The sequence below is a fragment of the Kogia breviceps genome, chromosome 16 (genome assembly GCF_026419965.1).
Source record: "Kogia breviceps isolate mKogBre1 chromosome 16, mKogBre1 haplotype 1, whole genome shotgun sequence".
NCBI lineage: Eukaryota > Metazoa > Chordata > Mammalia > Artiodactyla > Physeteridae > Kogia > Kogia breviceps.
Window position 1 is genome coordinate 13,786,047 of NC_081325.1, and position 19,035 is coordinate 13,805,081.

A 19,035-nucleotide genomic window follows, 5' to 3' on the forward strand; every position below is an offset into this window, starting at 1 on the left:
CGAATAAAAAAAAAAGGTATAGCTTAAACATTACCTTAAAATCAATACAATCTTTGCCCATCTTTCATTTTGGAAACTCAGACCTAAAATACGATGATATGAAATCTACCTGCCATATGTAAAAACATTCGCACTATCATTCCTGAAAGAACCTCACATAATATGAAAAATGAAAACATGAAATAATCCTTTAAAATTAGGGTTTCAAGTGTTCAAAAGGAAAGCCAGATACAGTTTACAAGATACTTCTTACAAGATACATGTTATAACTACCTTACTCAGGAAGAGAAAAATGATTTCTTGATAAATATTTTTCATGCGATGTATTCTGAATGCTTAATATAATTCAAACCTTAGAAACAAAAGAGAAATCAAGTCCTTTCTGTCATAAACTCATTGACGACATATTTTTAAAGTAGGCAAAGAAAGCTCAGAGAGAAGCAGGAAAGAAGAGGAGAAAGCAAAGACCGACATGATCTAGGGGAAAGCACATCAGATACACCAGGAATGTGGGGCTTTCTCATCACAGTCTCACCCTGTATCCGGGGTGATGTGACCGTAGAAGCATCCATGCTCAGGCAGGTGACTTCCTTGACAAGAGTTTAACAGCATGATAGTGGGATGTGGGAGCCTGAAAGGTCACCTCACTAAGACTGCTATAGGCTGGGCATGACTTAGCCAGGATGGCTGCAAGGTTAACTGAACCTGGGAGGGGGCCAGAAGGCAGGCTGGACTCCCCCCACTACCTGCCTTCCTACCTAGAACTGCCTCGTAAAGGACATGGGCCAGTTCCCAGAGCGCATGTGCCAGCCCTGTGGTCTCCTGGAATGGGGCAGACGGCCAATCAGGGAGAGGAAGCTCCCACAAAAACTGCATCCATCAAGCCATAGGAACACTCCATCCAAAGAGAAATGTAGTCAAATTGTTACAGCCAGTGTGAAGGAATGAAGATGAACACCAGACTTCTCCAAAAGGCTGTGTGTGCGTGTGCGTGTGCGTGTGCGTGTGTGTGTGTGTGTGTGTGAAATATAGGTACACACACACGTATGTGTGAAGAGTTTTAGGTACAACACCTTCCTATATTTAAAGCCATATTTAAGAACAGCCACCAATCTCCCCTAACTGCCACTATTTTCAGTCTTGGAAGGATTTCTAGCAACTCTTTCACTGGCTGTTTTCAGACCCAGGTAGGAGATATCTCCACTTACTTGAGCTTGGGGAACGTGCAGCCCGTTTAGCTCAGCACAGTTGAGTGAAGGAAAGGGGGATGGGGAGGAGGATGTTTATTTTTTTACAGTTGATCATGCTGAGCCATATTAAGAGCTTTCAAGAACTGGATGGTGACTCCAAAATGGATCAAAATAAAACTGCATTTTTCAAAATCACACAAAGCTTACACGTATACTGAAATGAAAATATCTTCTGTCTAGATTGTTCTGACTACAAAATTTGGATCAGTTCCTCCAAATCGAACCTCCCTCTCTTCTCTCCCCCTCTTCAGGTAAGGGGGGGTCCTTCTCCTGCCAGTGCCCCCTGTTATCGACCAACTGGGACACACCCTCTTACCTTTCACAATGAACCATGAAGGAAACCCACCTGGCGTCTCCACACGGCGGTAGTGGTAGGGGTTAATGCACACCTCTTTCTGCTTGGAGCCAAATGGGAACTCACAACACTCCAGTGGCTTCAACTCATGGTGAGACTGGAGATCGGGCCAACGCCACACTCGGCAGTAAATGACGTGGGGCAAACCCTTGCGGTGGGACACCTGCAGCCGCCCGTCCAGGGAGCGGGGAATCGTCACACACTTGCTGGGTTGCCCTGGGCAGCTGAGAGCCCTCTCCAGCTCATCCATAGCTCCTTTCTTCTTCTTTAACTTCTTCACTAACGAGTCCACTGCCTTCTCCGCCCACTTTTCCTCTTCATCTCCTTGCTTCCAGCCGAGCAGTCTCTTCACTGCTGGGCTGGTGAAGGAGAAGAGGGAGCTGATGGGGGTGCTGGAGTGCATAAGAGAGGGACCACAGGCGTCCAGTGCAAACAGGAGCTGGACCCAAGGCCCTTCACTGCCTGCAGGGCCCGAGTGAAGTGAGCAAGGACGCCTCCCGGGATGTCATAGGTACCAACTCTCCAGGGACGTCATAGGTCTTCCCTTTCTTCTGGAAATAACTGTGACCAATGCAGGCTGGAAAGTGGGTTGACTTTCTCCTAAGCCCTGGGATGGGCTGGCCAACTCTGAAAAACACAAAATAAGACTTCAGTGAACTTAATCAGGATAATTTTCAGAAAAGGTTAAAGGTTGGATGTAAGAGGGAAAATATTCTTCAAATGTTCTAGACTTGAAAACTCTGTCACCTTTGACTCTTCCCTCTCCTTTATTCCCTATATCCAAATCTTGGTAATTCTGCCTTCGAAACATCTTTCAGATTTTGAAGCTTTCTCTCCATTTCTGCATATCTGAGCCCTGCCCCACCTCACCACCCCCACCCCCCTTGATCGCTGCAACACCTCTGAAGGAGCTCCTCTCTTCCAATTCTAATCCATGTACTACCAAATACCATTTTTAACATGCCATTTTCCTACTTGAGAAATTATAGTGGCTCCGTGGTTTCCCAAGTATAAATGTCTCTGCTTGGGTTTCTAGGGTTTTTTCTCAACATGCTCATGCCTCTTCCTTTATAATTTATAGTTTGCACAAGTGATCCATCTTCACTGTACAAAATATATACAAATGAAAAAGAAAAAAATTAGGACCCCTAATCATCTCACCACTCATATATTCTTCCAAACTACTTTATAGGATAGTGGTTCTCAAAATGTGATCCAAGGACCCCTGGGAGTCCCAGAGTCCCTTTCAGTGGGCTGTGAGGCCCTCTCTTATCCAATTACACATCTGTATGCGCTAGATTTTCCCCATGTACTTCGACCCAAACAACAGATCACAACAGATTGTATTCACGAGCAGATGTGAGAATCCAAGTGTCATATAGTAAACCAGGCATTAAACAGATGTGCAGAAATATAAAACAATAGCACTCTTTTCACTATTGGGGGGTAAAATCTAGTTTTTTTCAAAAAAAGTTTATGCTACTATATAATGAGTTTATTGTTGTCTTTAATGAGTCAGTAAATGTTATAAGCTTCTCAGTTTTAATTATTAAAATGGTAAAAAAAAAAAAAGATATGAGCCACATCAGCAAAGGTTCTTTGGAGTTCTCAATAATTCTTAAAAGTAGAAAGGGTTATGGGACTTCCATTATGGTCCAGTGGGTAAGACTCTGCACTCCCAATGCAGGGGCCCAGGTCTGATCCCTGGTAGGGGAACTAGATCTCACATGCATGCCACAACTAAGATCCCTCATGCCACAACAAAGACCCAGCACAGCCTAAATAAATAAATCTTTTTTAAAAAAAAATGGAAAGGGGTCATAAGACCAGAAAGTTCTAGAAGTTATGCATAGTCACATACATAAACACATACACAAAAAAGTACTGCTGTCACATTTGTTATTCTCCCTGAAAATCAGCTGAATTCTTCTTTGCCCTCTCATCCAAAGGAGACATTCTTTCCCAGCTATTCAACAGTCCCATTTAAATTTCCTGAGGTAGAACTGCATTTCCTCTTCTGTGAAATAGCTGGCTTAAACAAAAATCTCTCCTTCTTCCAGATTTTAGAAACCAGCTCCCTTGTTAATGTTTAAAGTAGCTGCTGGTAACATTTTGGAGAAAGCTGACTCATTTTAGCATCTTGGAATCAATCTAGCTCATAATCTCCAACAATAACTCATTTAATATGAATTAAACATAATTTTCTCCTTTGCTTCCCTGGGGGGAAAGCTGCACCTTTCTGAGTACAATTACATGCACATCTTGAACAAAGGTGCTATCACAATGCCTGCTCTTGTGATAACCATCAGGAAGCTCTGTGAAGAGGATGGTGGTTACACAAAAATTGGTGACATGCAATAAATACAAAGCAACACATACATCGCTTTATTCCTTGTATAGACTTTAGTTAGCACTGTAAGGAGAAAGGTAAACTAGGGTGAAAAGGAGACGTTAAGGGCTCAATAGCTGTTCTTTTTCTCTTGGCAGTTTGACTTACACTATTTTATTTGGAAAGGTTGATTTTGTGGCTTAACAATCATGAATTTATAAAATATAGTTAAGACACTGTGTTCGAGCTCTGTTTACTTAATCGAGACAGGCTGCATTAAAGCAATGGTTCAAGAGGGTCAGGAGCTCTAAAGAGAAGTAACACGACACAGAATAATCTGAACCCCCAAAGAGCTTTGAATTCTGCTTAGTTTTACATAGGATTTGTTATTAGTAAATTGTGGCATAAATCTTTAAGCTCAGGTCAGCAGTAGAAAACAGCTATTTATAAAGATGTTCAGCAGAGTTAAACTAAATATACCCTTTAAAAAAACTTTTGCTCCATGAAACAAATCACAGTTCTCTAAACCAGGGTTTGCTGCTGCTGTTGTCATTTTAACTGTGGGTTCCTATGTATTAATGGCCTGGGAAATCAACTTACTGGAACACATAGCTTTTGTAAAAACAACAAAGTAGACCATGTTGCAGGGCAGCTAACAAAGAAAGAAAAGGCATTATTCCATTTAAATGTTTCATTCAGAGGTAGGTGTTCTGTGTGTGTGTGTGTGTGTGTGTGTGTGTGTGTGTGTACACGTGCATGTGTCAAGTGTCACCAAGCAAAGTTTGTTTGTTGTTGTGGGTTATAGTCAAAAAATGTTTGAAAAGCATTACCCCTAAACCATACATTTCCTCAAACTATGTCTGTTTGAGGTTCACCCTGATGAGTGACTTTCAGGGGCCACTGTCCCTCCTCGTCCCCTGGGGAAATCTTAACTAGTCAAGAATCTAGGATCTGGGAACCCTGGCTCTGCAGTTTCATCTCTCTGCCACATTTCAAATCTTTATGAGCCTCACCATGGCTCCCAAACTATGATTTTACTGCTACAAGACACAGCTCCTGTCCCATTACACAGAGCCCTTGCATTGGGAGAGGCCCCAGAGACTCATATTTAGAATCTCAGAGTGATAAGTCAAATTTGTAATAGTGACCACCGGAGAGGGAAGGAAAAGAATACAAAATATCAAAAAGTTACAGTCTTAAGGAATTAAATTTAATATCTTGTTAAAACCTATACTGGAAAAGAATCTGGAAAATATACATAGTACATATAAAATAATATATATAGTGTGCATATAGACATATATGTATAAGTGAATCACTCTTCTGTATACCTGAAACTAACACAATATTGTAAATCAACTATACTTTAATAAAAAATTTTAATAAAAACACAAAGTAAATTACAAATGCATATATTTAGGTCCTGTAAAAAAAAGTTAAGGTTTAGAAAAGCTGATTGGGTCCACAGATGTTCAAAATATGATTCTCTACACTTGTTTGATATATTTTTTAATAGAAAAACTAAATGTAAAAAAAAAAAAAGAATCAAACTTGGAATCTCACTGACACTAAGGCTTCCGGTTCTTGTCAATGTTAATAGTTCTTATTTGTCCAGGGGTGTGGTTTAAGGTTCACAAAGGTTATCCTCCCATTCTCATTACTATAATGTTTATTATTATTAATTTCTATTGGCGCTTGGTTGCTTTACAATGTTGTGTTAGCCTCCACTGCACAACAAAATGAATCAGCCACACAGATACAGATATCCCCTCCCTTTTGGACTTCCCTCCTATTTAGGTCACCACAGTGCATTAGGTAGGGTTTCCTGTGCTATATGGTATGTTCCCATCAGTTGTCTATTTTATACATAGTATCGAACATTCCTGTAATGTTTTAGCCACTAGTAGAACAAAGTGTCCCTGTTTATCACCAGCCGGTCGTCACACTGACAGCGACAGTGTAGGGCCCCCACCTCGCCCAAGTTTGTTCTGTCGTGTCCACCTGGTTCGGAACAGCTTTCCATCCTCAGATAATTTAGGCTCCCACAGACTATGGGCTCTAACCTAGCATGACGTCCTGAAAACACCACTGGCCAGGCTCACCGTAATAATCAGCACAGAGCACCCCCCCGGGGCGTCACTGTAAAACTCACAAAAGTAGGAAGGGGGGTGGTGTTACTCATGCTGGTCATTACTCCATTCCTATAAAGCACAAAGAAGAAAGAAACAAAATAAACTATAAAGATGAATGTACACGGAGGATTCATACACAAAAACATGACCAGATGATTTCTACAGAATATAACAAGAGCTACGGAAGAGAGAGGCAGGAGGTGGTATAGCAGGAAGAGTCCTTGGTCCAACCTGGGGGGTTCTGGAAGGGTTCCAAAGATGATCATTGAGCTGCACTTAGAAGGATGGAAGTCACAGTTAAAAGACAAACTCACTTGGCAGATAAGGGTAATTTTCTAAAGTTTTTTGTGGTTAAATTCTCACTTTTGTAAGAAAATTGCATATTGCTGTCATGGATCAACTGTGTGATCTCGGGCGAGTCCTGTGCTCTCTCCGGGGCCCCTCATTTCCTCCTCTGCGGATCAAGAAGGGGCTCGGTCTCACTGGGAGGGTCTGTCCGGGCGATGGGTCCATGACTCCGTGTCTGTCGTGTCACATGGGATTAACACAACAACCATGTGTCATCCCACACATGGGGTTTTTTTTCCACTTCGAAGTGAAACCAAATGATTTATTTGTGCTAAATGAATGCAGATAACACATTCAGGATACACTTGTTTGTACACTGCACTTGCGTTTACTGGGCAAAACAAGCACTCCTCAATGCTGATGTGCTACTTTCCTCTATACCTCTTTCCTGCCAAGCGATAAAGTGTTTTGTGGCCATTATGCCAAGATATTCCTGTAATGTTCATTTCAAATAGTGTTTTCTGATAGCATTTTGCACCTTTAAAATATTTGTTCGACCTCTATTTTAGGGGAACACAAAAATGGAAAAGGAAAAGAGCTGTATTCCCTCAGCTGTTGGTGCTACGTTGCTACCCGTGGGGAGACCGAAAGTTAACACCTTCACCCATGAAGCTACACCGCATGGAGCCAGGCAAAACAACTTCTTCTTTCCGAGGCTATCAAAGTGGCCCTTTTTATGACAAATGTCATCTACCCACACAGCACAGGGCCCACTTTTCTCTCCACCTTTTTGTTTCTTTCTAGCGTTATTTTTATCACCCCTGGGGAATAAGAGTGAAAATGCACACTTGGCGTGACTCTGTCTGCCACCATTTTCAGCGCCTTCATTAAGGCCTTGATGCGGCCAGACATCCACAAACGCCATCCGTGGACCGTTAGCGCTCCCGCTTCGGGCAGAAGAAACACAGCGCCACGACCACGCCTTCTCCGGCTCGCTCGCGGCCCACTTCACACCCTCACAGCGCACAACCAATACTGTACTCTCTTTCTCTGCCACCTGAGTTTTACAATAAACCCTAACTGAGTGAGCAAAACAACTCCTCATTTTCAAGTTTTTTAAATAAACAGGACGACTGAAAAGAAAGCAGCACTGGCCACATGCACACTCCATGATCTAACTGTGCATCTTTCCACACTAAAATCCAATTTGCCAGGCTGGATAAAAGTTTGGGAGATATGAGCCTTTTATTTTTTAAGTAGTCCGTTTAAATCCAACTCCTGTTAGCAGTTACTCAATCTTATTTCCACTTACTTGGCCTCACTGGAAGATTCAACTGGTGAATTCAATCCTGAAGAAAACATAATTCAAAAAATACTGTTTAAGATGCATACATTGGCTTTCTGCTCAGGAGCATATGGAACCACTGAACAACCCCTCATGGGCACTGCTTCTTGGTCAATGTGGCCAAGAAAAATCTACATCACCTACCAGGCAGTGTACCCCAGTCAGCCCGGGGTATCCATGGGTTGCGAGGGCCACTCCAGAAACAGTCATGACAGAACACTGTTATTTCATTATTTGTTTTGTTTTTAAAATTTTCAGCCTTATCAATTTTGACCCTCTAATCCACGGCCAGCATTAAGTTTCTCTCAGTATCCCCTCCATAAAAGTTTACTATGGAAATTTAGAATTTGAACACATTTGCCAAAAGAACTTTTTTTTTTTTTTTGGCTGCGCTGCGTGGTCTGCAGGATAATAGTTTCCCGACCAGGGATTGAACCCAACCACTGGACTGCCAGGGAATCCTCGCCAAAAGAACATTTAACCTCCTTAAAAGAAGAGACTGTTTCCTTGACTACTTCTACAGCACTTCTTGTACACCAGTAATTGATATGGCTTTTAAAGTGTAAAAAGAGACCCAAAAGAATGCTATCTAGAAAATAGCTGGCTATTATTATCACTGTTGGCACATGTATATCATGTCTTATTACTGTACACACCTGAAGAGAAACGAGGCTAAACACACACACACAGGGTCTTCCCTGGTGGCGCAGTGGTTAAGAATCCACCTGCTAATGAAGGGGAAAACGGGTTCGAGCCCTGGTCCAGGAAGATCCCACATGCCGTGGAGCAACAAAGCCCGTGTGCCACAACTACCGAGCTGTGTGCCACAACTACTGAAGCCCGTGCACCTAGAGTCCGTGCTCTGCAACAAGAGAAGCCACCACAATGAGAAGCCGGAATCCCAATGAAGAGTAGCCCCTGCTCACCACAACTAGAGAAAGCCCATGTGCAGCAATGAACACCCAACACAGCCAAAAATAAATAAATAAATAAATAAATAAATAAATAAATAAAACACATAGCACGCAGAGACACACACACAAATACACAGACGTATATTTGATTAATTCAAATCTGTCCTCACTTAAACTAGCCTGTCATCTCTACATGTTCCAAATGAGTGGCAATCACAAGCTTGTATCGTAAGGTGTAAGTAACTATCTCATACACATACCAGTTTAATGTCATTGGATAAACATGCCAGTTGGTGGATAAACATGGAAATGGCATCATGATTTCATATGCCAGGAAAGAGGCTTTTCTAGCTGTAATCAGAGACGTCCTACAAATCTGTGAGAGGGCAGTTCGCATTCACCAATCTCCTAGTGAATGTCTTGTTGCAGGAGTAGACTACTTCCTGCCCACAGTGTCAAAGGAAGATGACAGACATGCGTCCTTATAATAGGGGCCCCCTGGTGGAATTTCAGAGCACCTATGGACCTCTGAACTGTCTGCTCATTTTGGGTGATTGTGCATATATTTTTCTAGGGAGATAATTCATAGGTATTTTTCTTCAAATTCTTAAAAGAACTTGTGACCACCAAAAGATTTTTAAAAAAGAGAAAAAATGAAAGAAAAGACCCACTGAATTAGAAGAGGAAAAGGAGAAAGTATGAGAGAGAAGGGGAAGAAGCTGCAGAGACTGAAGAGAATAGCTGACTATTCTAACTAAATTGGGTGCTGGGGAAGGGTCTTTTAAAAAGATTAGGAAGAGAATTCTAAGAAGAGGGCAGAGTATGAAGCACCAGGAATCTGTCTTCCCACCTAGACAATTATTACACTAGAAGAATCTAATGTAACTATTTTGGAACTCTGGAGTCATTTGAAGGCTGGCAACTTCAGGGGAAGGCTTGGATGGTAAATTGTGGCTAATCTGGGCCAATTTCAGTTCTTAGCACAAGAAGCAGTTACCTAGTCCATATCCCTTGGCAGCAGCCTGCATGGCTTCCGCAGGGAGCCAAGGTAGGCAAAAAGGACTGGGTCCTCCACACATCAGGCACCTGTACTCTGATCACCGACTGCTGATCCAATCACAGAGACGCAGACTAACTGGAGGGCAGCCGTTGATCCTGCACCTCCCACTGGTGCAAGCCCCTTCCCCTCCGGCTGAAGTGACTTCCAGGGGCTTTAAAGGGCTGATACTTTTTCTCCACCTCACCCCCTTTTAAGTTTCTCTTTTTCTCCTTTAGGAAGCCAGACATTAAAGCCTAGGACAACTTAAGGAACTAGAGAATGAAGAACAAGCTAAACCCCAAGCTAGCAGAGGGAAGACAATAATAAAGATTAGAGCAGAGATAAATGAAACAGAGAAGAGAAAACCAATAGAAAAAAAAAATCAGTGAAACCAAACCACTGATTCTACAGAAATAAATATGTTATAAAAGTGTACTATGAACAACTGTACTCCAACAAATTAGATAACCTAGATGAACTGGAGAAGAAACAGAAAATCTGAATAGATCTATCACTAGAAGGAGACTGAACAAGTAATCAAAAGAAATCTCCTGACAAAGAGTCCAGGACCTTCTAATTCACTGGGACCTTGCTAATTCTACCAAACATTTAAAGAACTAATACCAATCCTCTCAAACTTTCCCAAAAAATTGAAGAAGAGGGAACATTTCCTAACTCATTCCATGAGGCCAGAATTATCCTGAAACCAATGCCAACAAAGGCACTACAAGAAAAGAAAACTATACCAATGTCCCCTATGAACATCAATGCAAATACCCTCAGCAAAATAGGAACAAACTGAATTCAGCAGCATATTAAAAGGATTATATACCATGACCAAGTGGGATTTATTCCTGGAATGCAAGGATGGTTAGACATATAAAAATCAATCAATATAATATACCATATTAACAGAAGGAAGGGAAAAAAACACATGTCATGTCAACTGATGCACAAAAGGCATTTGAAAACATTCAACATCCATTCATGAGAAAATGCCAACAAACTACAAATAGAAGGACACTATCTCAACATAATAAAAACCATATATTAAAAAACCCACAGGGGCTTCCCTGGTGGCTCAGTGATTGAGAGTCCACCTGCCGATGCAGGGGACAAGGGTTTGTGCCCCGGTCCGGGAAGATCCCACATGCCGTGGAGTGGCTGGGCCCATGAGCCATGGCTGCTGAGCCTGCGCTCCTCAACAGGAGAGGCCACAACAGTGAGAAGCCCACATACTGAAAAAAAAAAAAAAAAAACCCACAGCAAACATCATACTCAATGGTGAAAGACTGAAAGCTTTTCCTCTAAAATAAGGAACAAGGCAAGGATGCCTGCTTTTGTCACTTCTATTCAACATAATACTGGAAGCTCTACCCAGAACAATTAGACAAGAAAGAGAAATCAAAGGTATTCAAATTGGAAAGGAAGAAGTAAATTTATCTCTGTTTGCAGATGATATGATCTTATATGTAGAAAACCCTAATGAGTCCACATGCACAAAATCTGTTAGAACTAATAACCAAATTCAGCAAAGCAGAAGGATACAAAGTCAACATGCAAAAGTCAGTTGCATTTCTATACACTAACAATGAACAATCTGAAAAAGAAATTACAAAACAATCCCATTTACAATAGCATCAAAACAAATAAAATACTCAGGAATTAACCAAAGTGGTGAAAGACTTGCATAATGAAAACTATAAAACACTGCTGAACGAAATGAAAGACATAAGTAAATGGAAACACATCCCATGTTCATGGACTGAAAGACTTAATATTGTTGTCAATATTACCCCCCAAAATCCCAATTTTTTGGCAGAATAGAAAATTACATTTTAAAATTCATACAGAATCCAAGGGACCCTGAAATTCGGGTCTTTTGAGCATGAGCTACCCATTCTCTTTGCTTGGCCCTGCAAGAAACACTGTACTTTCCTTCACCATAACCTAGTGTCAGTAGATTGGCTTTGCTGCACATTGGGTGAGTGGACCGAAGTCTGGTTTGGTAACAGAGAGGCGACAGTGCCAACTTCTCCAGAAGCTGTGGAATGAAAATTCCAGGCAAAAGTTCTAAGAGGGTGGCATAAGGGTGGGGAGAATTTGGTGAGTTTGGGTAGCTGAAGGAAAAGCCCGTGTGGCCAAGGAGGAGTGGGCAAGGATGTGAGGTGGGAGGGGTGAGCTGGAGGCAGCTCATGATGGACTTTGAAGGCAATGTGTGGAAAATGGATTTTATTTTAAGTGCAAAGGGGAGCCTTTAAATGGGTTTAAAAAACAAAGAAGTTAAATGACCTGATGCATTTTTAAATGATCACACTGGCTGCTTATGTGGAGAAAAGCAGGATGGTAAGAAAGCAGGGAGACCAACTAGAACACACTACAGTACAGGTGAGAGACCGTGGGAGACCTAACAGGGTGGTAGCTGTTGAGGAAGGTGGGATCAGTGGAGTGTTGTTTTGTGTTTTTAAGATGGGGCTTCTAGAGACCATCTTACACATTGAGAGAAAATTAATCAGTAAAAAAAGGAGAGATTCATGTTGCAAAAGATAGAGGAAGTGGGGCCACAGAAGGGAAGAGGGGAGAATGAGGGCAGATTCAGGTACGTTTGTCCATCTGGTCACTGGAAGAATGGGAGCATTACCTCTGAAAATGTCTAATGTCTTGACTGAAGCTTGAGTTAAGACTGGGAGGAGGAGGGATGAGAGACTTCAGGAGCAAGCAAAATGTGGGAAGTAGGGAGAGGGTGGGAAAACAGGAGTCTGTTCTGAAATACAGATACAAAACAAAAGGCAAGCTCCTACAGGGGCCAGTTAGCCAGCACAGCTGACAGACAACAAAGCTGTTGTAGGGTCCCACGCCAAGGAGCTTCAGAAAAAGTCAACCTACTCTCGGAAAAGAAGCATATTGCTCACTGCTCAGACTGAAACCTGGGTCCTCTACCAGTGGGCTCTTTCCCCTTTATGATACAAGGAGGTGATCAGAGCTGGATAAAGAAGGAGGGCAGTCAAGACAGTACTTGGGTACTTATCTATATGAATCACAAAAATATCACAACACACTCTCAAAATATAAGTTGGTCACATTCCTACTAAAGTAGGCAGTGCCCTCAAGTGTGAAAAAATAACACTTCTAAATATTTTTTTGTGATGATCATGCCACCCAGAACCTGGAAATTAGGAAGCCAGAGGAAATTCTGAAGTGGTAATACAGAGGATTCATGTTCCTTACAGAAAGGAGTGATTTACTTGATTGCCTTTTGAACCTTTAATGTAATAGTTTCGAGGCAGGGACTGAAGATAAATACTTTCATTACTCTGAAAGGATGCACAAGAAACTGACAACATTAGATGCTTCTGGAAAGAAAATGGTGGCTGGGGAGAAGGGTGAAAGACATGTTACTTCTGTACTTTTTGAATTCTGTATCAACTGAAAAACACCCCCAGAGTCAGAAAAATCCCAATAAAAAACCTAGAAGAGAAGAAGAACTGCAAAAATTAGGAAATGTTTTGCCCATTATTTTTCCAAGCATTGATTCTGCTTCATACTTCAATTTCTTTCCGTATAAACTTTTTATTAACAAAGATTGATTCTTCCCCCACCTCTCCTCAACAGATTTTGAAGCAGAACCATATGATTACTCTCTCTGAGATGCCTACAGATCTTGGTTCAGCTCTTGTTGAAATGACAAGAAGACTGGATTTCCAGTATCCATTCAAACAGTAGTGTGCTATTTACTCTAAAATGTGGCTCCATGTTTTTTTACTCCCAAGATAAGTCTTGCATTCCCAGTTAGACAATAGGTAGTGAACATCTTACAAAGAGACGACCCATTCATCAGGAGCTCTTACTTGTCTTAAAACTTGAATTATATCACCAGAACTCAGCAGAGAGACAAGATAACAAAAAAAATATATAGGTCTTTAACTCACAGTAGGACCCAAATAGGATTGCAACAAAGTAGATTATGTGTTACTTAAGAGTCTTTTCTTAATTTAGACCAAATTCTAATGTACTTTACTGTTTGTATTAGAATGTTTTGATTGAAATTTCATGTATGCACAAATGTATATCATCACATTAGACAGTGCAATTCTTTCTTTCCTCCCTCCTATATTTGTAAGTCTTAGTGTGTTTATAAAACATTCCACATTCTCAAGGAAAATAGAATCAAGGCCAACTATTTTAGCATGGATGATTTATCAATTACAAATTGAAGATCCTCAGAAATCTATTTTTACTGAATTGTTTATAAACTGAATAACTGTTGCCCTTAAAAAAACCCAAACTTTCTGTACCTTAGCAACCTCAAAAAGATACAACACAAGGCATCTTAAAGGTGCCCTTACTCGAAGCAATTCTGATGTATGAAAATCTGGCTTTGCCACAAATGTAAATTTGGGAGAGATTATTTGTCTTACAAAATGACTCATTATAAATTTAAAAGTATGCTGCAATTTATAAAAATCTGATTCAGCTTTTTCAGGAATAAATACCCTTTCATTCAATAAATATTTACCAAGTTGTGTATGTTGCAGTTCCTCTAGTTAACTGTTAAACTTTACATATTTTGTTTTTAAAGGTATATCTAATAGAAACAATCTAGACTCCTTAGTAGAATTAAGAGAGTTCACATTATATGGCTACTTCTAAAATACAACTCTAACTTTAAAAACGTATTCTGGCCGTCTTATCATCTAAACATTTTCGTTAGGCAGTAAAGAACCCCATTGTTAGCAAACTGCAGAGCAAATCAAATTAGCTTTGGGGACGCTTTATCTTCTAAACTGTTTGCCCATCAAAACACCAAACATCCTTAAAACTTTAAGAATTTTACAAACCTGCCAGCTTTTTTGTAAGCAATACGGTATTATTTTACTGATGTAGTCAATAAACCACTTTTTAAAAATGCTCCCAGTGTGTCCTTCAGAAAACTGTATTATTCTAAATATCAGATGATATCCATGTAGAATAGCTTAGCTCAAATTCCAAAAAGGGATATTTCCCTTTTTCTAAATAGATGTTTTGAAATTGTTTTTGTAGGTAAGGAGGTATATGTCCACCTTCTCGTTATAAAGTCACCCCAGGACACCCTGGATGTCATTTTTTAACCCTGAGGAGTGTTTAGGAACAATAGAAATGAGTTCGCCTCTAACACGTACATCCGCCTTCTCTCTCTGTCTCCCCCGCCCACCCGTTTCTCAATAAATGCGGTTCAGCCCAAATATGGGGACTGTGCTGTGGTGACACAGCAGAACAGTGCATGACAGCCACACCATGCAAAGGACAGAAACATGTTTTTTCAAAACTCCCTATTTTTCACTCAGAACTTCTCATATATCAACACACAAGTAATGTGCAGGGGGCTTACTCAAAAAAAGATTTTTTAATTTATTTCTGTGACTCCAGCCTGTAATTATGGTAAACACAAGTGATCTTTCACTTTTCCTCTCTCCACTCTGTTCCTCTGAGAAATGCAAATCTACAGAAGAATGAATGGCCATTTGCCTGGTATGACCAAAAACATCTTGTTACCTTCCCTTGTGCTTGGTGCACTACTAGGAGTAGTGTTATTTCTAAAAAGCCCTCTAAATTATTCTGCGAAGCCATCCTGAAGTCATTCTCAACATTTTCTTTTCTTTTTTCTTTTCTTTTCTTTCTTTTTTCCTTCCTTCTTTCTTCCTCTCCCTCCCTCCCTCCTTTTTCTTTCTTTCTTTCTCTCTTTCTTTCTTTCTTTCTTTCTTTCTTTCTTTCTTTCTTTCTTTCTTTCTTTCTTTCTTTCTTTCTTTCTTTCTTTCTTTCTTTCCTTCCTTCCTTCCTTCCTTCCTTTCTTTTTTCCTTCCTTCCTTCCTTCCTTCCTTCCTTCCTTCCCCCCCCCCCCGTCTCTCTCTCCCTCCCTCCCTCCCTCTCTGTCTTTCTTTCTTTTTCTTTCTATGAGGTACAAGTGACTTATTAGTTCCAGGTGTGCAACATAGTGATTCAGAATTTTTATAGATTATACACCATACTAAGTTGTTATAATATCATTGACTATATTCTCTGTGCTGTACATTACATTCCTGTGATTTATTTTATGACTGGTAGTTTGTACATTTTCATTCATTCTTTGATTCAGTCAACAAATCTTTGAGTCTCTACCATGCATTAGGTGCTGTGCTGTGTGCTAAAAATATACAACAGCTTCCCAGATTCAAAGTCTTCATTACCTAAGGAATTAAAAGAATCTAAGTCAGGACACAAGGCCATTAAACTGCTTCAAAATATTTAGAGTCTTAAAAATGCAATGAGGGATATTTGGGGGGATGTTTTTGGCTTTGCCAAATGGTTTATGGGGAAGTGTTACTTTGTTTTATTTTATTTTTATTTTAAACATAGGTGGCAACAAGTGATTTCATCATAGAGTCTAAAACTCTGGGCCAGCCAGAAGCAATCTACTTTCTTCACTGTGCCAGGCCCAGTGAGACCCACAATCTGTAACTGGCACCCACAGGACAGTTTCCCTGTTCCCTAGACCTGTGGATGGACCGTGAGACATGAACTTGAGCTGCTCCAACTTGTTAGGTTTTTCTCCAGGTAGAATCTCTGAAAACGTAGATGAGCTGTAACTGAGGAAACGACACCATTTAGAGTCCTAACATTTCTGTGCTGTAAATTTACCTACTCCTGCCACTCCATTGGGCATCTGTTAACTGCTACTGTCCCACCGTGCAAGCAAGTGGTTCTTTAGACCTAAGGTTAGGATTCTCACCCTTGAGAAAGAATTCCAGAAACTAAAAACAAAACAAAACGAAAAACAGAATCTGTGCTGGAGTCAAGTGAGCTCACCCATTGTAATGAGCTCTGTACATTTTCAAGCTAGAAAAACTCACACCCAGAAGAATGAAAGGGTGCAAGGCAGTGTTGGGAAAATTTTTGTCAATTATGATGATAATATCATTGAAATATATACAACATGGCATTATTGGGTGGCTAGGCTTAATTATGCCACTGACTTGAAAGATTAAGCTGGAGGGAAGTTCACCTCCTATTGGAGTCACCCAGGCCAGACAGACATAAGGAAGGAGCCTTACAAGATTATGGCTGATGGCCCATTAACCAAGAGGATAGCTGTGAACAATGAAGTCAATCATTGTGCAGAGCAAAAATTCTTCCCTTGCAGATTTAGTCACTGAATCTAGACTAACAAGTAGATTTTTATGTGCTAAGGAGTCATGAAACACAGCAAGAGCCAAGAGGAAGTACCCCAGCATACAGAGGCACTCTCCTCCCCTGGCAAGTGTAAAAACAGCAGGAAAGACATTCTCAACCTTACAAATGATGACAAGACCCACAAACTAGCTAAACTAAGTTCTTACTATGAAGCCTTAGATGTCAGGCTGGTTCTACAAAAGGACACGTTTTGACAAAATCAACCAAAACTTTTCATCAAACAGCCTGCTTATATTTAACTCATCCATTGAGCTTTAAAACTGACATCACCACTGCCCATAAAAATTCCAGTCTTTTTAGAATGACCCGTGTCATACTACATCAGGGACAACGTACCTGTTTTCTCAGGTGGTTAAACTGTTACTTAGCAGATAATATCTCAGCGATGCTTAACTTTAAAATCAAGCATGAGGCCACAACTGAGATAGATCACTATTTGGATACTTGAGCAGCAAAGCAGAATAATAAGTGAGATGTAGTTTCAAACAAAGAATATGTGAAGACATTTGCCAAGCAAGATCTCAAACAGAATACAGAACAACTCGGTGTTCTCCAGTCTTCTGGAAATCCTGGCACTTTATTTGGCTAGAAATTTTTAGTTGTAAGAGTAGAATGTAAGTAAAAATCATTAATATGTCCTCACTTGATTTATTAAGTTAATAGACTTCTTGTTGAAAACCTAACTTTGTCTGAAATACCAAGTGTTGATAAGAATGTGATTAACAAAAATTGATAGGAATAGGTGGATCAGCACTTTGCAAACAATTTGCTATTATTTGTGAAGTTGAAATTTGCATATCTTTAGACCTAGCAACTCCACAACCTGATGTATGTCCTAGACTAGTTTTCAAACCTCAGGTAGAAATGGTTAATAAAATCCAAGTTATTGGATCTCTATCAGTATTTTAAAAAATAGACTGGGTTTTATCAGAGTCATTGCTCAGAGTAGGGAAAAGCATTATATCTTGAAGTTTTTGAAGTGATAGATAGATACACAGATACATAGAGAGAGAGACTGATTTGTGTATATGTCCTGTTGGGTTATAGTTAAAACCATGTGAAAGGCACTGCCCTAAATGACACTACTGCATATACGGTAATACTTATATAGCAGCATTATTCAAAATAGCACAAATTTGGAAATAACCCATCCATCAACTAGAGAATGAACAGATAAATGATGGAATAATCTCACAGTGAAATATCATACAGTAATAAAAATATACTATGGGGCTTCCCTGGTGGCGCAGTGGTTGAGAATCCGCCTGCCGATGCAGGGCACACGGGTTCGTGCCCCGGTCTGGGAAGATCCCACATGCCGCGGAGCGGCTGGGCCCGTGAGCCATGGCCGCTGAGCCTGCGCGTCCGGAGCCTGTGCTCCACAACGGGAGAGGCCACAACAGTGAGGCCCGCATACTACCAAAAAAAAAAAAAAAAATACTAACTATACTGAGGGTTGATCTTAGAGATAAAATGTTAAATGAAAAACAAAGTAGAGCCTAGAAGACTATACAGAGTATGAAATCATTTTTATAAAGTTTAAAAACAGATAAACAAAAATTAAATATAACAGAGATACATATATGTTATCAAATTATATTTTAAAGATCAAAGCAATGAAAACACAAAATTCAAGCTATTAATACTTGAGGCAGGGCTTCCCTGGTGGCGCAGTGGTTGAGAATCCGCCTGCCGATGCAGGAGACACGGGTTCGTGCCCTGGTCCGGGAAGATCCCACATGCCGCGGAGCAACTAAGCCCGTGAGCCATGGCCGCTGAGCCTGTGCGTCCGGAGCCTGTGCTCCGCAACGGGAGAGGCCACAACAGTGAGAGGCCCGCATACCGAAAAAAAAAAAAAAAAAAAAAAAAAAATACTTGAGGCAGAGGAGTAGCACAAGAATCCCCCATCTTTCCTGCCTTGCCCTGCCCAGTCTGTCCTCCTTTCTCTCTCCCTTCTTTTTTCTTTAATTAAGATAGTGAGGGCATTTTCTCCCCTTGATTTTAAAAGCATTTTGTGTTCATGGAAAAAAAAAAACAACCTAGAAAAATATGGAAAATTTCTTAAAAAGAAAGTCCCAAAACGACTGTTGATTCACACAGAAGTGCTAATCATTGTTAACATTTTTATGAATTTAAAACTCTTTCTTCTAAATAAAAATATTGTAAAATAGGGTTAG

The 19,035-nt window shown here is 40.5% G+C and overlaps 1 protein-coding gene across 5 annotated transcripts in view; it reads right to left on the reverse strand.

Moving 5' to 3' along the window:
• The window catches only part of SMAD9 (SMAD family member 9), a 62,605-nt gene that overhangs the window by 24,317 nt on the left and 19,253 nt on the right, over positions 1-19,035 (reverse strand). For 4 of the 5 annotated variants that reach the window (XM_067016165.1, XM_067016166.1, XM_059042160.2 and 1 more), the window contains exon 2: positions 1,597-2,232. In XM_067016165.1, coding sequence (XP_066872266.1) covers positions 1,597-2,008 — 412 coding nt within the window. In that variant the 5' untranslated portion in view covers positions 2,009-2,232. Of the gene's footprint in view, positions 1-1,566; positions 2,233-19,035 lie in introns of all 5 variants that reach the window. The other variant, XM_059042159.2, reaches the window with a different exon arrangement.